General features: G+C 37.7%; 1 protein-coding gene across 1 annotated transcript; it reads left to right on the top strand.

Annotated features, from left to right (window-relative positions):
* The first annotated feature begins 2,986 nt into the window (after positions 1-2,986).
* On the top strand, positions 2,987-14,864 carry LOC111223821 (myosin-7-like). The gene is made up of 37 exons (XM_022748104.1): positions 2,987-3,187; positions 3,298-3,441; positions 3,528-3,684; positions 3,781-3,808; positions 3,890-3,998; positions 4,139-4,231; positions 4,324-4,387; positions 4,641-4,739; positions 4,837-4,940; positions 5,042-5,180; positions 5,968-6,086; positions 6,175-6,324; positions 6,425-6,595; positions 6,724-7,033; positions 7,324-7,403; positions 7,718-7,923; positions 8,023-8,146; positions 8,801-8,937; positions 9,218-9,473; positions 9,565-9,807; positions 9,898-10,074; positions 10,157-10,302; positions 10,390-10,480; positions 10,599-10,988; positions 11,207-11,333; positions 11,418-11,536; positions 11,621-11,817; positions 11,899-12,082; positions 12,162-12,327; positions 12,412-12,536; positions 12,624-12,932; positions 13,035-13,238; positions 13,324-13,620; positions 13,702-13,806; positions 13,907-14,002; positions 14,425-14,559; positions 14,844-14,864. The coding sequence occupies exons 1-37, from the start codon at positions 2,987-2,989 to the stop codon at positions 14,862-14,864; spliced, it is 5,823 nt and encodes a 1,940-aa protein (XP_022603825.1).
* Positions 14,865-21,863: the final 6,999 nt, after the last annotated feature.

Genomic DNA, 21,863 nt, shown 5'->3' with positions numbered 1-21,863 from the left:
TAACACTAATTACACTAAGCAACTTTTAAACAGATAAAACTTTTGTTCTGAACTGAAGTGATCTGCTCCTCAAAAACACATTTAGTTATCTTTGGTTAAAACTAGTAAAAGACAAAACAATTAGTCATATGTGTGTATGTCATGAGAATAATTACACACCAGAGGTCACTAATAGGCATTGTTGACAATTACATGTGTTATGAGAATTAGTGTTTCAATCTTTTTCTAACCTTTAAAGTACTGGTCACGTGACACTACTCAGACAATCATTGCTGTAGTCAGTGAGTGAGATACACACACAAATCGTGATAGACGACATTGGCGACACAAGAAGGAAAAGTGGGATATAAGAGGGAAAGAAATAGAAAAGGACGTGTTAAAGCTCTTCAGTTGTTAGGATGTGAGTTAAGACTCTCAGTTAATTGCTGGAGCTGGACATAAAGGAAAAAAAAAAAGGAATGTAATGCTACTCTTCTTATTTTGTAAAATGAATCACTTCATTATAAATTTTCAAAAGCCAGGAACATATAGTCATTTGAATTTTAATTGAACACCTGTTATACACCCTAAAACTAGTTGAAGACTTTGCAGGCACAGCTACAGTTTTCATTATAAAAAAACATGTACTTTTATGATAACAAGTATACCACCAGCTGTGCAGTTATGCTAACTTGATATATATCAAAGCTAATAACAATTGCTAATTAGAATAAATGAGCTCAGGACTGTTATAATTTAACAGTAGGCTTTAGTGCCTGCATTTCTTTGCTGTTCAGGACTCATAGGTTTAGTTTCACCTCAGCCTTTTTACTAAGGAAATTTTCTACTTTGACATTTTGGGGTTTTTTTATGCACTATTTCATGCACCAATCATTCATAATGCTAAGCCCTAAACCAAACATTGGCTATTTTCTATAAAAGACTGCTCCTTCTCCACATCCAGCTCATCCAGGTCAGTGCATGAACTGAAGGTACTGTGAGTCTTGGAGGTGGCATCCCCATTGGCATCCTGGGACAGATTTGACAGATATATGGTTTTTATCTATTTCAAAAGTCTAACTACCACTACTCTTTTATGGGTATCAAACATATAGGCTTTTGACTCCAAAATCAGAGAGCCTATTAACCTATTTATTAATCAGGTGGAGAAAGTTTTTGTCCAGCTCCAGGTCATCGAAACATGTCTAGCTCTTCATGTCACATAATTTATTTTTCATGTAATATGAACTTGAGGTCGGTGTCTGAACTCTATTGTTGGTAAAGAAGAGGAAACTCTGCCAAGTGACCAGTGTCAGACTAAGGGTATAGACATAACTGTTAACAATGGTGAGTGATAATAAAGAGATCTCACAGCTGTGACCTTGGCCTAGTCTTGCATTGCTGCAGACAACAGCTGCAGCTCTTTATTCTCCCTCTTGAAATGTATTTCACACCCTATCACTTGACAGACTATTGTTGAAGTTTAGCGCTCAGGATGTTTGATGCCCCATAAATCCTGCTTGTGTGCTAGTCCACCTTATTTAGTATAGAATATAAAGGCACAGTCTATGATAAAAAACATGTATACTTGATGAATAAGATGCACGTTAACATAAAGCGCAGTGGATCTGATTCAACATTCAGTATATAAGTATTCTGATGAATGCGTTTGAAATTGAGATTTTCAATGTAAAAAGAAAAACAAAACAACGGATATGGATAATGGATATGGATAATATAGTATAGTGGGTCCTATTACATGTTGATCCTGTGTTAATACAGATACAGTGATGTATTTGGCAAGAAATCTAAAGAAATTTTCTGCTCCCTTTATATGACCTTAAAAGTTTTGACAATTGTTTTATGTAGTATAATCAACAAACAGAATCAATTTAATGTATTATTTATTATTATAAGCCACTCTGTTCATTATAATTGCAAAGTTATTTTATATAACCCACTGGGACAGAATAGAATTACTTGATGGACTGTAGCCTGTCCCTGCTCCCTCACTTCCTGCCTCCCCCTTTCTTTGTCATGGTCCCGTCTGGCCTTGTTCACAAGGTGAGAGCAACAAATAGCAGCACTGGGCTCTACCCAATTTGGAGAATGCTTTTTGTGATAGGCAACCTGGATGCCATTTCTCTGATATTCATCCCCATATTTGGTTCACTAACAACCTTTATTAATGGAGAGGCAGCGTGGTGTCAGCCACTGGATCCATCATTTCACTTGACAAAGGTTGACGGTCAAAGGTAAGAAAAACCCCACTCAAGTCAGCAACTCCTACGTTGTATGTGAGTGAATATTTTGTATAGTGTTTGATTAAGATGTTAAAATTACTCTCAACTACATTAACTAAATGTTTTGTGAGGAATTAGTGATCCATTTGGTGACAGGATTCATTCTGTTGCTGTGCCTTTGTTTTTACATGTCATAAATAATAATGACATATTAAGACGTTTGGTTTGCTTTTGTCTACTTGATATAAATAGCACAGATCCCAGTTTCCTGTGGAGTCAGACGAAGCACCTCAGGTACAATTCACAGCTAGTCATTTTTTATTATGGAATATAGCAGCAATTAATCCAATAATGTTTTTTTTTTTTTTTAAAGCTTCTTGCTTTTCTGTTGCATACATACATATGTCAGCAACAAATTAATCCATTTTACAATTATGCTACTTTGGTATGGTTGTGTATCAAAAGGCCTGGGACATTCAATTTTCCCTCATGTAAAGGATCCCTACATTTCTCATGTATTGCTGGACACAACAGTAAAAGATAAAAGCTTAAGAGTTTTGTGTTAAGACAATTATGTTATTGTTTATTATTGTTTTTTGGATGGGGAAATAGACACCGTGTTTGTATCTCTTCCTGGTTTATTATGTAATTAAGTTCATTATATCTCATTTAACTAAATCTTTTGTCTTACATGTGTTTTTTTCATACATATATTCATAGATGGTTGGACTGTAAAATATGTTTTATTCTTAAAAGGTTAAAACATGGGTGACGCTGCCATGGCAGAATTTGGGCCTGCTGCTCCTTTTCTGAGGAAGTCAGATAAGGAGCGTTTGGAAGCCCAAACTCGTCCATTTGACATGAAGAAGGAGTGCTTCGTTCCTGACCCTGAGGTTGAGTACGTCAAAGCTACCGTCACCAGCCGAGATGGTGACAAAGTCACCGCTGATACTGAATTTGGAAAGGTAGATAAAAAATTAGGTTTAGAAGAGTGCTGATGAACATATTTCAATAGACAGGCAACTGGTTAGGCTTTGATCCCTGGGGATGTAAAATGTATTATTTTCTCTCATAGACTGTGACGGTGAAGGAGTGCGATGTCCACCCTCAAAACCCGCCCAAGTTTGATAAAATTGAAGACATGGCAATGTTCACCTTCCTCCATGAGCCTGCTGTGCTGTTCAACCTCAAAGAGCGTTATGCAGCATGGATGATTTACGTAAGACAGTAACTTAATCTGTAACTTTCCTTCGTTAATAAGACATTTCAGCATCTCAAACCACAATCCCTCTCTTAACATGACAGACCTACTCTGGGCTGTTCTGTGTGACTGTCAACCCCTACAAGTGGCTGCCAGTCTACAACCAAGAAGTGGTTGTTGCCTACAGAGGAAAGAAGAGGAGTGAAGCTCCTCCTCATATCTTCTCCATCTCTGACAATGCCTACCAGTACATGCTGTCAGGTAAATAATCTGTTTTATCTCTCATCTTGTTTAAATATTCAGTTCTGATGACATATCAGTTTTAATGGAATTTTTGATCATTTCTCTTAATGACAGACAGGGAAAACCAGTCAATCCTTATCACGTAAGTCACACAGTCACAGAATCTCTTCAGTATTTAAAGGTCATGAGTCTTGGCATAAGACTTTCTGTCTCTTCTACTCAGTGGAGAATCCGGTGCTGGAAAAACTGTCAACACCAAACGTGTCATTCAGTACTTTGCCAGCATCGCAGCTGTCCCGACTGGGAAGAAAGATCTAGCTGCTGAGAAGAAGGTTTGTATTACATATATACTGTATATCTTAATACTATGTAACTAAAATATTGATGGCAAGTCATAGTTAGTTTGTTTTTCTTAAGGCTTTTCCAAAGTTGTCAGTAAACCTGAAATTTTGTCTTTATTTAACAAAATCAGGGAACCCTGGAGGATCAGATCATCCAGGCTAACCCTGCTCTGGAGGCCTTTGGTAATGCCAAGACCATCAGGAATGACAACTCCTCAAGATTTGTGAGTTTCTGTGACTGTATGAGGCTACTTGATTATCATTAATCTGACAGTTTATTTTTTCCTACTAGAAATATAATTACTTTTCCTCTTAGGGTAAATTCATCAGAATTCATTTTGACAACCGTGGAAAGTTGGCCTCTGCCGACATTGAGACTTGTAAGTAAAACTAAATCCACTCCTAAATTCATTCTCTATGGCTCTTGTCCTTTGTTGGGTTGTGTGGTGCTGAAGCCAATGTGAGGGGCAGATCAGTAGGCTAACACACATACTGTAGGAACACAAATTTACACTCACATTCAAACCTTTGGGAAATTTTCAGTTTGCCTTACATGCACATAACCAATCTTCTTGCAGATTACCCTATCAACAATTATTTGTTATTTAAATATTTGTTTGATTTTTCTAACAGACCTTCTGGAAAAGTCTCGTGTGACCTACCAGCTCAAAGCTGAGAGGGACTACCACATTTTCTACCAGATCTTGTCTCAGCAAAAGCCTGAACTTCTGGGTAAGTGTGCAATATATATGTTTGATATATGGCTGTAACTACATCATGTATTGTTTTAGAAATAAAAACTTTCTATTTTTGTTAAATATTTTTTCAGACATGTTGCTCATCACCAACAACCCCTATGACTACTCCTTCATCTCCCAAGGAGAGACAACTGTAGCTTCTATCAATGATTCTGATGAGCTGATGGCCACTGATGTGAGCTGAGTCTCTAATTCACAACAGCAAACAATGTTTAGTAAACATCATTTACACCAAATTAAGGAAATACCAGAATTACATTTTTTGATTTCAATTAGGACGCTTTTGATGTGCTGGGCTTTACTCAAGAAGAGAAGAACAGCATTTACAAGCTGACTGGTGCCATCATGCATTATGGTAACATGAAGTTTAAGCAGAAGCAGCGAGAGGAGCAGGCAGAGGCTGATGGCACTGAAGGTAAGACAGGCTAATATACTCTTACTCTTATTATGATAGTTATTATTATTATTATTATTATCATTTTTTATTAGTGATTTGGCTCGGATGCAGCATTCTTAACAGTTATAAGCACAAAGAACTCCAGCTGAGAAATGTCAAATGCAGCTATTATTTCAGGGAGGCAAGTACTGAAGTAGGATACAACGTTGTGCTATTCTGAAGAATAACAATGTGAATAACTTTTTCAGTTGTCTGTTTTTCCATATCAGTGTATATACAGTATTTACTGCATAAGCGAGGAGCAAGTCTTTTTTCAGCTTGCTTTGGTATTAACGTTTTTCGCTTTTGTTGCTATGAGACAAAAAAAGTAAACAAACGCAGATGAATGCGAGTGACATTGTGAGGGCAGTTGACACCATGCCATCCTGATTCCCTATGCTTTACATGACAAGCACAGCTGATCCACTACATGAGTTTAATCTGATGTTGTTTTAAAGCTGCATTAAGCAAGCTTGTAATGTAAAAATAACCCCTCTGTTTGTAAGCCATTGTAAGCTACATTGAGTATCAATGTATTTGCAACTTGTCAAATATGTAAATGAACAACATATCCTCATTACAGTAAAAGATAATAACATAATCCTGTCCCAATTATGTATCCTACAAAATGCATTTTCTCATGCATATGCATGTAATTTCTAGGAGACAGGATTGTTGAGAGAGCATGTCCATGTCAGGTTGAAGAGGCAGAGACGTACGTATATGTGACTTATATATATATATATATATATCTTCAATTTCTCAGATGCTGACAAAGTCGCATATCTGATGGGCCTGAACTCTGCTGACCTCATCAAAGGTCTCTGTCACCCAAGAGTCAAAGTAGGAAATGAGTGGGTCACCAAGGGACAAAATGTAAACCAGGTAAGGAGTTGAAGTAGACCTTTTGAGGATAGTTTGACTGAATAAAAATTTCAGTTTTGAAGATACTACTAATAATTTTCTCTGGCAGGTTTACTATGCTATTGGTGCACTGTCAAAGTCAGTGTATGAGAAGATGTTCCTGTGGATGGTGGTGAGAATCAACCAATCCCTGGACACCAAGCAGCCACGCCAGTACTTCATTGGTGTGCTGGACATTGCTGGATTTGAGATCTTTGATGTGAGTTTGGAATGGAATCCAAAGCTCATGGACATTTGTTGAACATTTTTGTTTAATACACTCTTGCCTGAGTTAATGCTGACTATTGTTGTGATTACAGTTCAACACCTTTGAGCAGCTGTGCATCAATTTCACCAATGAAAAACTGCAACAGTTTTTCAACCACCATATGTTTGTGCTGGAGCAGGAAGAGTACAAGAAAGAGGGCATTGAATGGACCTTCATAGATTTTGGTATGGATTTGCAGGCCTGTATTGACCTGATTGAAAAGGTGAGTATGATGAAGTTACATGAACTGTACTTATTCCAGTAAGGGTTTTTTTTCTAAAACCTAAAATCCATTTATTTTGCTTGTTAAAAATGAGAAAATATTTACTTTCTTCTTTATATTCTCGTCAGCCCATGGGTATCATGTCTATCCTTGAAGAGGAGTGCATGTTCCCCAAAGCCTCTGATACCACATTTAAAGCTAAACTCTATGACAATCATCTGGGGAAATCCAACAACTTCCAGAAGCCCAGAATTGTCAAAGGCAAACCAGAGGCCCATTTCTCCCTGGTTCACTACGCTGGAACTGTTGATTATAATATTAACAACTGGCTGGTGAAGAACAAGGATCCTCTGAATGAGACTGTGGTCGGTCTTTTCCAGAAGTCTAACCTTAAACTTTTAGCCATACTTTTTGCTGGCTATGCAGGAGCTGAATCAGGTATGTTGACACTCACACATTTTTTTCTTTTTCTGTGTCATGTCTTTTGACTAACCCCTAACCCTAAGCACAACCTGCATTAAATACAAGCAGCAACCTCAGAGGCTGAAAAATTAAGCCAACATATAAGTGCCAAAAACAGCACTTCTTCGAATGAAACAGTTATGAACAGACATTTAAATTAAATAAAACTTAAAGTAATGGAACTATAATATCATGATTAACACCTTGATATAGACTGAATTACTATACAGTTGTCTGTTGACTAAATTTGACTGATTTTTATTTAGCTCAAGAATCTGGTGGGAAGGGCAAAGGTGGTAGCAAGAAGAAAGGTTCTTCCTTCCAAACTGTATCAGCTTTGCACAGGGTAAGATACTTAAATACATGTTTTTTTCATTCATATTTTCAAATATTGGTTACGGGTCTGATCTAGACAAAGCATGATTATACACATATAATTATATGTATTAGACTATTGTAAAGCAGCATAGAGGAAAGATGGGTAACCAAAACATTTTCTTCAGGCTAACTAACAGTGCTGTGTACAACATATTTTCGTATGACTAGGACACAATTACTTCTCACACATTTAAATTTACTACACATTTTTTTGATGAATATGGTAACAAACACAATTAATATCTAGAATTTATTCAAAGTTACTTGTTTAAAAACTTGCAGGAGAACCTGAACAAGCTGATGACCAACTTGAGGTCTACTCACCCTCACTTTGTACGCTGCATCATCCCCAATGAGACCAAGACTCCTGGGGCCATGGAGAATCCTCTGGTGATGCACCAGCTGCGCTGTAACGGTGTGCTGGAAGGCATCAGGATCTGCAGAAAGGGCTTCCCCAACAGGATCCTCTACGGAGATTTCAAACAGAGGTTTGCATGTGATGAACAAACCACATTTACAATGTTGTGGTATCTTAAAAGATATTTTCACTATAGCACGACACTGTATAAGTTTTATTTGTGTCATAGATACCGTATTTTGAACCCTAATGCCATTCCTGAGGGACAGTTCATTGACAACAAGAAGGCTGCAGAGAAACTGTTGGGTTCTCTGGATATTGACCACAACCAGTACAAATTGGGGCACACCAAGGTCAGTGTTGATTATGACAAAATGAATTTTGTACAACAGATGTTATTGATGGCTATCTAGATAGATAGATAGATAGATAGATAGATAGATAGATAGATAGATAGATAGATAGATAGATAGATAGATACGCATTTACTGTCCCAAGGGGAGATTTGTTTTTGCAACCTCTACATATTCCACATAGAAACATACAGATATCCACACAGCAATATAAACAACCAGCATTCATGCCCCTGCCTATGTCCCAACCCATGTACATATACAGTATTTACACACAGAGATGGATCTGCATCTGTACAGCAGTGTCAACAATGTGGTTTGTTAAGGGTTTCTATGGCAGAAGGGAAAAAACTTCAGCCAAAGTAAGCTCTCCTTTTAAAGTCTTGTATCTGCAACCAGACAGGAATTATGTGAAGAGTGGATTCAGGGGTAGCAATGAGGCAACTAATCTTGGAAGCAGTGCATGTAATCCTGATAAATTTGTTTTTGTTGGAGACAGTAAACATTGCAAAGAAACATTGAAAAAAGTGCAATAGGATGGGTTGATTTATACTCTGTTGGGATTGTTTATGGATATCAGTGTTGATCAAAGCTGAGTTTATTGTCAGTAATGAATCCAAGACACGTGAAGCTGAATCTGCCTCTATTAAAAAGGTATTCTTCAAAGCCGGACTACTGGGTCAGCTAGAGGAGATGCGAGATGACCGACTTGCACTCATCATCACTGGTATTCAAGCCCGGTCACGAGGTCTTTTGGCAAGAATTGAATTCCAGAAGATTGTTGAACGCAGGTAATTGCTCAAAGCACGGCCAAATGAATTTTATTCATGTAGCGCAAGATCTCCAAGGGCTTCATAATATTAAAAAAATAATTAAAGAAAATTGTATAAAAAATAAATAAAATTGTTAGGGGCTTTACAATCTGTACAGCAGACCACACTCTCTATCCTAGACAGTAACCATCAAACACAGGAGAGCATTGTGAGGGGAAGAATTAATTAAGGTGTACATCTTGTGCAATCAGGTTAAAACCTGGAAGATTTAAAGACAATGACAATCCATTATCCACAGGGATGCCCTACTTGTGATCCAGTGGAATATCCGTGCCTTCATGGGGGTCAAGAATTGGCCCTGGATGAAGATGTTCTTCAAAATCAAGCCTCTGTTGAAATCAGCAGAGACTGAGAAGGAGATGGCCAACATGAAGGAAGAGTTTCTGAAACTGAAAGAGGCTTACGCAAAATCAGAAGCCCGCAGGAAGGAACTTGAAGAAAAAATGGTCTCTCTCCTCCAAGAGAAGAACGACCTGCAGCTCCAAGTTCAAACTGTATGTTTAAAATCTGTTTCATAATATATTACAATTAATATCGACATCAAGTCTGCTTGTATTGTATGGGATGCTTTGTTTTTATTAACAGGAACAAGATAATCTGGGTGATGCTGAAGAAAGATGCGAAGGGCTTATCAAGAGCAAGATTCAGCAGGAGGCAAAATTGAAAGAGTTGACAGAGAGACTGGAGGATGAGGAGGAGATGAACGCTGAACTGACAGCTAAGAAGAGGAAGCTGGAGGATGAGTGCTCTGAGTTAAAGAAGGACATTGATGACTTAGAGTTAACTCTGGCTAAAGTAGAGAAAGAGAAGCACGCCACTGAGAACAAGGTACCACAAACATTAATTTCAATAAATTTACTCTGTGTCCAAAATATAATCTGTGTTGATGTCCTTGATAAAAATGTCTTCTGGCCATAGGTAAAGAACATGACTGAGGAGATGGCAGCTCTGGATGAAATCATTGCCAAGTTGACCAAGGAAAAGAAAGCCTTACAGGAAGCTCATCAGCAAACACTGGATGATCTGCAGAGTGAGGAAGACAAAGTCAACAGTCTGACCAAGGCCAAGGCCAAGCTGGAGCAGCAAGTGGATGATGTGAGAATTTACACAAACAGGTGGATCTTACACATAGCAAATGATAAATGACTATTGAAAAAGTATTTATTACCACCCACAGCTTGAAGGATCCCTAGAGCAAGAAAAGAAAGTTCGTATGGATCTCGAGAGAGCAAAGCGGAAGCTTGAGGGAGACCTAAAGTTGGCTCAAGAAAGCATCATGGACCTGGAAAATGACAAGCAGCAACTTGAAGAGAGGCTGAAAAAGTAATATGAGAAGTGCACTTTTAAAAATTAGATTAATAGATTTTAAACCATGTGTCAGCTGGTACATTTAACTGTTTTTATCTGCAGGAAAGATTTTGAAATCAGCCAACTCAATGGCAAAATAGAAGATGAACAGGCAATGAGTGCCCAGCTCCAGAAAAAACTGAAGGAGTTGCAGGTAATATTTTAAACAGGATGAAGTAAACTGAGTAAGCTACTACATGAATTTAAGATGTTAAGACCACAATTTAGAGCAATGAAATTTCAATTAAGGAACTGCTTTGATTTTGGTCTAGGCCCGCATTGAAGAGCTGGAAGAAGAGCTTGAGGCAGAGCGAGCTGCTCGAGCCAAGGTGGAGAAGCAGAGAGCAGACTTGTCCAGAGAGCTGGAGGAGATCAGTGAGAGGCTGGAGGAGGCTGGTGGAGCAACAGCTGCCCAGATTGAGATGAACAAGAAGAGGGAGGCTGAGTTCCAGAAACTCCGCAGAGACCTTGAAGAGGCCACTCTGCAGCATGAAGCCACCGCTGCAACGCTCAGGAAGAAACAAGCTGACAGTGTTGCTGACCTGGGGGAGCAGATTGACAACCTGCAGAGAGTCAAGCAGAAACTGGAGAAGGAGAAGAGTGAGCTCAGACTGGAACTGGATGATGTGGTCTCCAATATGGAGCAGATTGTGAAGGCTAAGGTAAATTACTTTTTTGTATTTTATGTTGCTGTACTCAATGAAAATTAACATTTTAATTTGAAACCTTTCATTCCCTTTGAAGTAGTTCATGTGCTGTTGTTAATACCTTTGTATTGAACTGTTAAACTGTTTTTCATTAAAAACCTCTTCATGAGATTTTATAACTGGAACCTCTCCTAAGTAGTTTATGTGCCACTTTTAATGCTTTTTGTTTTCAGAATAATTTGGAAAAAATGTGCAGGTCTCTGGAGGACCAGATGAATGAATACAAGACAAAGTCAGAAGAAGGACAGCGTGCCATCAATGACTTCACTATGCAGAAAGCAAAGCTTCAAACTGAGAATGGTATTTGGAGAACTCATTTGATTTAAATGCAGTGGTGTTTGGGGATTGTATAAAGTACTAATATTATTCTTCAATCAAAATTAGGTGAACTTTCGCGGCAGCTTGAGGAAAAAGATTCTCTGGTGTCTCAACTCACGAGAGGAAAACAGTCTTATACGCAGCAAATTGAAGACCTCAAAAGACAACTGGAGGAGGAAATCAAGGTAGAAAAAACATAGCAAAGAGATCTCATTAGTACAAACTAAATGTTCGTACAGGAGAAGCATTAAAATATGCTTTTATTTCAGGCCAAGAATGCATTAGCCCATGCAGTGCAGTCTTCTCGTCATGACTGTGACCTGCTTAGGGAGCAGTTTGAGGAGGAGCAGGAGGCCAAGGCTGAACTGCAGCGCAGCATGTCAAAGGCCAACTCTGAGGTGGCTCAGTGGAGAACTAAGTATGAAACCGATGCCATCCAGAGGACTGAGGAACTGGAGGAGGCCAAGTGAGTAAAATATACTTTCACTTGAACAATCTGGCAAAGTTTAAAATCAATTAACTCTGAATAAATGATATTGTAATCCAGGAAAAAGCTGGCTCAGCGTCTGCAGGACGCTGAGGAGGCTGTTGAAGCAGTGAATGCTAAATGCTCCTCTCTGGAGAAGACCAAACACAGACTGCAGAATGAGATTGAAGATCTCATGGTGGATGTGGAGAGGTCTAATGCTGCTGCTGCTGCTCTGGACAAGAAGCAAAGAAACTTTGACAAGGTAGAGTTTAAAATACACGTGGCCATTTTGCTGTTTTCCATTAATAATTAAAGTATAATGACATAAGCACACATTTCAGGTCTTGTCAGAATGGAAACAGAAGTATGAGGAGTCGCAAACAGAACTAGAGAGCTCTCAGAAGGAAGCCAGGTCTCTGAGCACTGAACTCTTCAAACTGAAGAACTCCTATGAAGAATCTCTTGAACATCTGGAGACCATGAAGAGAGAAAACAAGAATCTACAGGGTAAGGGTAACACCAGCTTACACCTCTACTGCAGAATGTCTTCTATTTACTTAACCATTGACGATGTTACATTTTGTTTTTCAGAGGAAATATCTGACCTCACTGAACAAATTGGTGAAGGTGGAAAGAGTATTCATGAGCTTGAGAAGATTCGAAAACAGTTGGAACAAGAGAAGTCAGAGATACAAACAGCTCTGGAGGAAGCTGAGGTATGTTGTGCTTTTTGAAGTACCTCATGCACCATTATGTGTCTGCAACAAGTAAAATCCTTAAAATGAAGTGATTTATCTGTCCAGGCTTCACTGGAGCATGAGGAAGGGAAGATTCTCAGAGCCCAGCTTGAGTTCAACCAGGTCAAGGCTGACATTGAGCGTAAGCTGGCTGAGAAAGATGAAGAGATGGAGCAAGCAAAGAGAAACCAGCAGCGAATTGTGGACACTCTTCAGAGCTCTCTTGAGGCCGAGACTCGCAGCAGGAATGAAGCCCTCCGTTTGAAAAAGAAAATGGAGGGAGACCTCAATGAGATGGAGATCCAGCTCAGCCAGGCCAACAGGCAGGCATCTGAGGCCCAGAAACAACTAAAGGCTGTTCATACGCATCTAAAGGTATGTGTTTTATTATTGAAGAAAAAAGAACACATTGGACACCCTGGATTATGTTACGGCTTGTTTTAACTTGCTTCTAAATAAATATTTCGCTTTTTCCAGGATGCTCAGCTCCAGCTTGATGACGCTCTGCGTGCCAGTGATGACATGAAGGAAAACATTGCCATCGTTGAGAGACGCAACAACCTGCTTCAGGCCGAAGTGGAGGAGCTTAGGTCTGCTCTGGAGCAAACTGAGAGAAGTCGCAAACTTGCTGAGCAAGAGCTTCTGGATGTTAGTGAGAGGGTGCAGCTACTGCACTCACAGGTAAGATGTAGTCATTGCACTTGACACAATTGTTTTCACTTATTGTCAATTTAGTGAGGAAGTATACTTTTGTTCATTCAATTAGAACACTAGTCTGCTGAATCAAAAGAAGAAGCTGGAGGGTGATACATCCCAGCTTCAAACTGAAGTGGAGGAAGCACTGCAGGAGTGCAGAAACGCAGAGGAAAAAGCCAAGAAGGCCATTACCGATGCTGCCATGATGGCAGAGGAGCTGAAGAAAGAGCAGGACACCAGCGCTCACCTGGAGCGTATGAAGAAGAACATGGAGCAAACCATTAAAGACCTGCAGCACCGTCTGGATGAAGCTGAACAGATCGCCATGAAGGGAGGCAAGAAGCAGGTGCAGAAGCTCGAGGCCAGGGTGAGTGTCAATAATTTCCAGGAAATCAAATGGCCAATGTCATGAAGTCACTACTCACACTTCATGTCATTCCCTCAACAGATCAGAGAACTAGAAACTGAAGTTGAGGCTGAACAGAGAAAGTCCAGCGAATCTGTCAAGGGAATACGAAAATATGAGAGACGAATCAAAGAATTGACCTATCAGGTAAATTTCAGTTCACTTACAAAATTTTGGAACACTGAGAGTATATGTATTCTGTTCAATCTAATTCAATTTAAATGATTTTGTTCCTTTTTGATTTCAGACAGAAGAGGATCGTAAGAATCTTGCCCGTCTGCAAGATCTGGTAGACAAGCTGCAACTCAAGGTCAAATCCTACAAGAGAACTGCAGAGGAGGCTGTAAGTACTCTCATTATTTCAGACAAAGTAATACAGAATAAGTATAAAACCTGTCCAAGCCCACAGTTCGTCTATGCATATTAAATACCATGGCTCATTTCCTCCTCAGAACAGTAAAAGCTATGTGGTAGAGCTGGCTAATATTACCAAAAATAATATCAAGCCTTGACAAAATGACCTTATAACAGGATACACTAATGACAGTAGATTTGCTTAGAACAGTAAAAACATTATAACACTGAAATGCATACATATACACAAATAAACAAAAACTGTGTTATTATAATCAATAGATTACATAAAAAAATGTATTCCCAGTGGTGTCAGCTGCTTTCATGCAAGTATGTTACATTACCTAAACTTCATTATTAGTACAAAAATACAGTCAGGCACTGATGAGAGGATATTGTGTTGTTCTACAGGAGGAACAGGCCAACAGCAACCTTACCAAGTTCCGTAAGATACAACACGAGCTTGATGAGGCTGAGGAGAGAGCTGACATAGCTGAGTCTCAGGTCAACAAGCTACGTGCAAAGAGTCGTGATGTGGGGTCAAAGGTCAGTTGTTTTTTTTTCTTTCTTCTTAAAAGATATTTTTTTCCTTTATGTATTCTTTTAATCCCATCAGAAGAATGGAATTACATAGAAAACACCTGAGAACTGTTTGATCCTATCAGTATGTTACTACCAGAATCCACCAGTAAATTTGTATTATGTCAAATTCTGTCTTTTCATCTATATATAGGACAGTCAATCTACAACACTGAAAAGTTTTGATTTTTGATTGCTCCATCGCTTTACAAATTATGATTTGTGATTTTTATTTCTTTCTCTTAATTTAGAAAGGACACGACGAAGAGTAAAGCTCATGGGATGGATTCTTGTTCTGAGGCACCTCATGTCTGAAACACAGTGTCTCCCTAAGCATGTCTGATTCTTCAGTAGAATAAAAGTATACTGCATCTCAAACTGTGTCATGGATTGTTTTGTTTTTTTAATTGGGGTCTTATAACATGTTTGTAGCAGGTCTACAATTATATTTAGTAATGTGATGTTTACATTACAGTTATAACCTCATATAAACATAAGAATGTGGCTCCACACACTGTTGCTCAGCAACTATAGCAAGAATATTTATAACAAAATGGACATTTGTCAAAAATGTGGATTTGATTTGATATAGTGACATATTGATCACACTCATGCAGATCATGTAGATTTTTTTATACAGTAAAAACTGTGCATCATGATCTGGTTGTATCTTCCATACACCCGTTAATAATCAATGAAAAAATTTGATTATAGTAATACTATTATTATTTCATTATTAATGTTATATTTTACTTTACTACAGCTTTACAATGAGTGGCTTTTCATTAGCTGTACACATTTATGAACAGTTTTATGTTCAATGTAGAAAATGTATCAAATTTACTATAAGTTAGAATATAGTTATTATTGTACAGTGATTAGTTATCATGTATCACTAATGGTAATTACTTTGTGTTGTTCTCAGAAAAACTGAAGGGTTGTTTGAAGAGTGCTCTATTTTACTTGTTACCACGTCAAACAGTGATGTCACAGTATAGTGACACATCCTGGAGTACATGTCTACATCACTGCAGGGGAGTGAAAAAACACTAGAGGTCAGCAGAGTATTAACTCTTTTAAAGGTACAGACCATATACTGTAGGTAACAGTAGTATGATGCCTGTGAGTTTATGAGCTATCACCTTGGTAATGTAACTGGAGGATCAACCAAAATGTATCATTTGCTTTGGCTACATAACTTAATTATAACATTATTATTATCAGTATAAGTATTAGTATTGTCATTATTATTATTATTATTAATTGGTGCTATTATTATTGATAACACCATTACACCTGAGTATTATTATTATTATTATTATTATTATTATTATTATTATTATTATTATTATGTGTGTGTGTGTGTGTGTCCATACACCTACCTTTGTCCTCCCTCCCCCAACCAGTCGAGGCAGACGGCCTCCCAGCATGAGTCTGGTTCTGCTGGAGGTTTCTTCCTGTTAAAAAGGAGTTTTGTTTAGTGTTTGCTCATTGTGGGAATTGTAGTGTTTCTCTCTATACTACTATAAGGTCTTGACCTTGAGCTGTAAAGTGCCTTGAGATAACGTATGTTGTAATTTGGCACTTTTAAAATAAAACTGAAATTGAAATTGACACAAAACAGCCAGCAGATCATAACTAAGCCTAGTCAGAAGGGTTACACAGATATAAAAATATCTACGCTCTGCCTGTCCAATCATGACATCTTTATAGAAATAGATATAACTGATCTATTATAAACATGCTACACTGTCCTTAACATAGTAGATACTATTTGCAATTTGAAACATTAATTCTCTCACCTGTTATAATAAGGCTCTCTTCTGCCAGGTGCCTGGATCACTTCAGTTCTGTTTCATGTAAGTAGTAAGTAAATAGTAAGTGAAATTTCTACAGATCAGAAAATTATCTAAATGCATTACAATAAACATATAACTATTATTCAAATAAGCTCACTAATATAAAATACAATATGTTATAACCTCACAACTTGAATCTGTTAATAAGATAAAAACAAAATAATAAGGGTTATAATGGAAAGGAAAGCTTTTGTCCAAATTTTCTTAAAAAAAAAAAAAAAACCCCATTGCACAGTTGTAGGCCTTGCTCATCTTTCATCTGCATATTTCTTCAGTACTTCTTCAGTTTCAAGACATAACATAGTTCAAGCAACTTTATAAACAACATCACTCCAACTGCACATAGTGCTACAAGATTCCATGAAAACCAGTAGATGGTACATATTTAATGTGCGTAAATGGTAGATTGTCTATATGTCACCTAAAATATTTCACATAATGAACGAAACATTATTCAGCGAAATACATTAAAACACACTGTAATTCAAACCCTACCTTTATGCCCTGTTTCTGTTATGTGCAATGTTGAATCTTCATCAGCAGAAAAATGTAAAACTTAATCTATGGGCGTCTTTCAGATCTGAGTGCAGATGCACCAACCACTAACTACTTCATTGTCTGAATGGAGGCCAGGAGAAAGAGTAAGACAAGAGAAGGACACATGGAGGCTGGGTCCAATACTTAACACCTCCTCAAGTGACCTTCGGTAAATAACAAGCATTCTAACAATAGCACCCTCATCTGAAACCACAGTTGGCTCAGATTTCAAACTTAAGAGAGGCAAGGTGCCTTACACCTTCCCTTATGTGTACATGTGCTTGCAGAAGTCAGAGGTACAAGGACTATGGACAGCTGGGAATGGGACCTCTGATGGAGAGCTGATTGCTCCACTAATGCCTGGAATAGATTACAGCTAAGTAAAGACGTTCAAAATATAGGGTATGAAGGCGAACACGTTGTCAACATTATATACTCTATGTCCACTGTATGGAGGACAATCAAAAGAACTTCCTGTTCAAGCAAGGTTCACTTAAGGTATTGGTAAATCAGGGCCTGCCGAGTGTATGAACTTCCATCATGGGGGCCATCATGTTATAAATCACAGTCCAGTGACAGTTACCTATTGAAAATGTTTGATAGAAGTAAGTACTCTAGTTGTTTTGGTGAAATTCTCCTGTCCTGGTGTCAAACAGCAACTTTCTATTTAAAATGAAAATTAGGGAAATTATAATTTTGTTGTGTGTTTTGAGGGCAGATCTACATACTCTGTCTATAGCTAATATAATAAATGCCTTGATTTAAATCGATGTTTCTTCAAAGGTCATTCAAGTCAGCAATTGGCCTGTATTAATAGTAGGTATATACATACAGGTGGTAGTAGCCTAATTCCCTTAGTTTTCTGTCCATGTTGTTTGAGACCTATACATTGTTGCTGCCAGTTCAAGTTCTCTTAAAATTGTACTTAAGTACAGAAATTAGAGTAAATGTACTTAATTAATTTCCACCACTGCTAATACAATTACTGAGCCTTCAGCACACATGTATTTTAATATTATTAATTTACCTGACCAGGTAAAACTCCTGAACTCCTAGGTGAAAACAAAGGGGGTGTCTATCACAAACGCTGACATCAAAAAGGTAACTAAACCACCACAGCCACACAAAGACTATTAAAATAATAAACTCTATACTGTTGTCAACAGTATCTCTACAACAACTAATGCTCAATTGTCTCACTGCTCATGACTGAACACAAGTGTTTGCTAAAATGAGTTAATATATGAAATGTTATATTGGTAATGAACTGCCAAGCTAGCTAACAATAGTTAAGACACTAGCTAACATTAGTTAGCTAAACTGTAACTTAAGGCTAAAGTTAGACACAAGCTAACATTATTGTTCACCCGTAGGTACTTGAAACAAGCTAATTCAGAAACTCAGACGGTAAGAAAGCAAAGTGTATTAGACATGCTAGATAGTTAGCTACTGTTACTTACATTTACCTACGGTGTTTGTGCGTTGCATGCGAGCGAACTTGAGAACACAGCCACTGGAGTGAGGCTGGAGACGTGACGTGCAACTAACGTCAAGTGAATAAATGGTATGGTCCACTTTAGGGGTGTCTGAAATCTTATTACAAAATTCTTCCGGAAATGAATATCGACAATAAATTATAATATTTACAATGACAGGTAACAAGGATAGATAAATGTTCAACTCCGCTTAGCTGTTGTGTTTACCTCTTGTTACTAATTGTTAATCAGGGGTCACATCCCCGTAATCACCCCCGTAAATGGAACCATGTTTAAAGTTATGGAACACTCCTGGTTTGGTCAGATTTGGACACAAAAACTACTTGGTTAATTTTAGGAAAATATGGTTTGGGTTAAAATAGGGACGTCTTTAAGAGGTAAGAGGACCATTATTGTCATGGTTACAGTAATAAACAAAAGGGCAAGGTTGTGAAAGGGTGTTAGGGATGCAAGAATGAGTCCTAAAACCTCTTAATAAGTTAGCATTTTTGCACTTCCGGTTCCTTCCTCCCAAAGTCAATGAGTTTTTTGAATGGGTTAAATACTTTGAATAAGATCTGTAGTTCAAGACATTTTCACGTTTTATTCTACAATATAAACCCTACTCATGATTTTTTTTTTTTTTTTTTTTTTTTTTTTTTTTTTTTTTTTTTAGCTTTTATGTGTCTTACAAGAGATGGTTGCTAACACACTATTGCAAACTAATACTAACTTTCTCAGAGGAAAGGCTTACGTAGAGGAAGTACTGTAAGTAAGCTAAATCAAATTACAAGTTGGGAGCTTAGTGGTAGTGATGTTGAAGTCACGTGACTAGTGTAGTTCATTTATGGTCTAACATTAGCTTTTTACATCTGGTGATTGTATATAAGCTTCAAAAATCATAAAAGAACAAAATATATCTTTTTTTTCTATGACTTTTTTTGTCATAGAGTTTATCTTCTGCAATAATCTAATTGTCGTGGGAGTCAGGGTGATGCCAACTTCCAGGTTGGCCTACTAAAATACATCATCCCTGCAGCACTCTATAACCTGCTTGCACAGATGATCTATCAGCTTGTTTTTACAGGAGGCAGCCTCAATAAATTATTAACCATGGTACATTGAAAAATATTGTAATAATAATATAGTAATAATAAATACAGTTGCCATTAAACTGTATACCAACTGGATTTTGAACCTTTTGTGATTGTTTTGCCATTTTTTTCTACGAGATATAAGTAAGTCAAGAAAGAAAATGGGAGGCTGTCTGTTAGCCTGACGTTTGTTGTCTCCCAAGTGCTGGCAAATGCTTGTTGCACCTGGCTCATCTTTCTCTTGTAATCCTGGGTTTATCTTTACACGGCTGAACAATCCCACATGGAGCTCTGCAGATACATCGCTCTTATAATTGAGATGGTAACTGCTCCAAACGTGTATAGTTGACAGCCAGGGCAATGTTAAGTAACAGAGTTTACTTACATGTAGCTAGTCACTGTTAACTGATACAAAACAGAACAACTGTTACTTTTTATTCAGAATATGTATCATATGTATATCCATCAATATTTACATGTTCTGAGGTTGGAGGCCATACTGTTTGGGATGTTAGTTTCATTCCCTTTCAAAAGATGTTAGGTACTAACATGGTTCACCTTGTAGAAAACTGCACTACAAGCTGCAGTAGTTAATTTTGCCATGGAAGATGCAAAGACTGAATAACTTTCATATGAAGCTCAAATCAACAAAAATAAAAATAAAGTTTTCACACTGCCTGTGTTTGGGGTCTTTCTCTACATTTGTTGGTTTACAATAGAATGTATGGTTGTTCTTTGTTTCATATAATTGTACAGTAAATCATTGGGTGTCTACTGCTATCGTCTATTGATCACCTGTTGCTGCTCCTCTCCATGTAAACACTCTTTTCTCCTCTGTAGTGCGTCATAAGCGGTCCCCAAGCTGTCCAATAAATCATCAGCACTGTGAAAGCAGCCAGCCGGAATTTCACACGTTATCTTTATGCTCAAGGATACAGCACCGTGACAGAAGTAAGGACACGGCTAGAAGCAAGGGTACAACCTACTTCTGGAACTTTACCAGCCCGTTTTAAACATGTAGTAAAATTCTGATATAATAACCTGCATAAGTTAACTACTCTGTGTGACATAGAGAACTGTCTTGTGTTAAGTCGTAGTCTCTAGGCTTTTTGAATTTCATAAAGTTTCTGTATCTTTAGTACAGAAAATTTAAAGATGTACAAAACCTCAGCAGATCTTTGTTTATTGTGCTGTTTTTGCCTCTGCTTTGATATTTTCATTTCATTTCTTTGCTTTGCCTTTTTAAACTCAGTATAGAATAGTAGTTGCAGAGAAGGGCGAGGCTTCTCCTCATTCCCAAGCACAAATGGCAATGCTTCAGTTTAAATTGTTTGGATTATTTCTTTGTCAAGCTGATATGATGTTGCGTATAATGCATTTAAGCTGAGGTCCAAAAATATTGATGCTTAAAGACACCACTGCCTGGCTGTGCCACTGGTTGTCCCACAAACCCAAAGCAGAATATTTACATTTATAGTCATTGTTTACAAAATGACTCTGGTTTATCCAGATGTTCTTTGCTAATCTGAGAATTTCCCAATGCAGTAACATTAACCCAACGAATATGAGGAACCAAACCTGAAAGTGTGAAAATGAATACCTACCAACAGCTACCACTACTTAAAAAAGTCAGTCATTATGTATAAAATCAATAACATGCATTAGTAAACATGTGTAATTAATGTAGAAGAAATCATACAATTGTGACACTAGCTGATCTTTTGCTCATCATTTTATTTCTTGATTAATATTCACATCACGGGTTAACAATTAATCACAATGAACATCTCTTTCATACCAAATATTCAGAATTGGGGAGATGAGCTCTATCTAAAAGGACAAATGCCTCTAATAACCAGCAGTCTGTTTGTTGTCATCTGCATGCTCTTGCTATGGTGTTGTGTCCTACAGCATAATACAGCCCACTACAGTGGATCTGCTCCACAGCACTGAAAAGTAGATTATTTTTGCTTGTTATTGACAGATTTGGACACGTGGCTGATGTCCCAGACCAAAGTACAGAAAAATGAGATCAAAATAAAAAATAACCAAATAACAATACAGTTCAACACAAAGCTCTAATTTCCCACTCCTCCGAGGATTTAATGGATGGAATACTTTACTGGTTTAACTGGTTTGTTTTACTGGTCTAACTAGAGAAAGCTACTTTTCAGTGCTGTGACGCTAACCCGGCCTCTGTAGGTGGGAGACACAGCTAGGGGCTCCAGGTGCATATCTACCAACACTTTCTTTTATTAACTCTTTCCCAGTTACATTTCAGGTGTTTCGCTTTTTAAGAGTGAAAA

The sequence above is a fragment of the Seriola dumerili genome, unplaced genomic scaffold, assembly GCF_002260705.1.
Source record: "Seriola dumerili isolate Sdu_G_001 unplaced genomic scaffold, Sdu_1.0 BDQW01000116.1, whole genome shotgun sequence".
NCBI classification, from domain to species: domain Eukaryota; kingdom Metazoa; phylum Chordata; class Actinopteri; order Carangiformes; family Carangidae; genus Seriola; species Seriola dumerili.
Note: the sequence above shows the minus strand (reverse complement) of the source record. Positions and strands in the feature narration are given on the sequence as shown.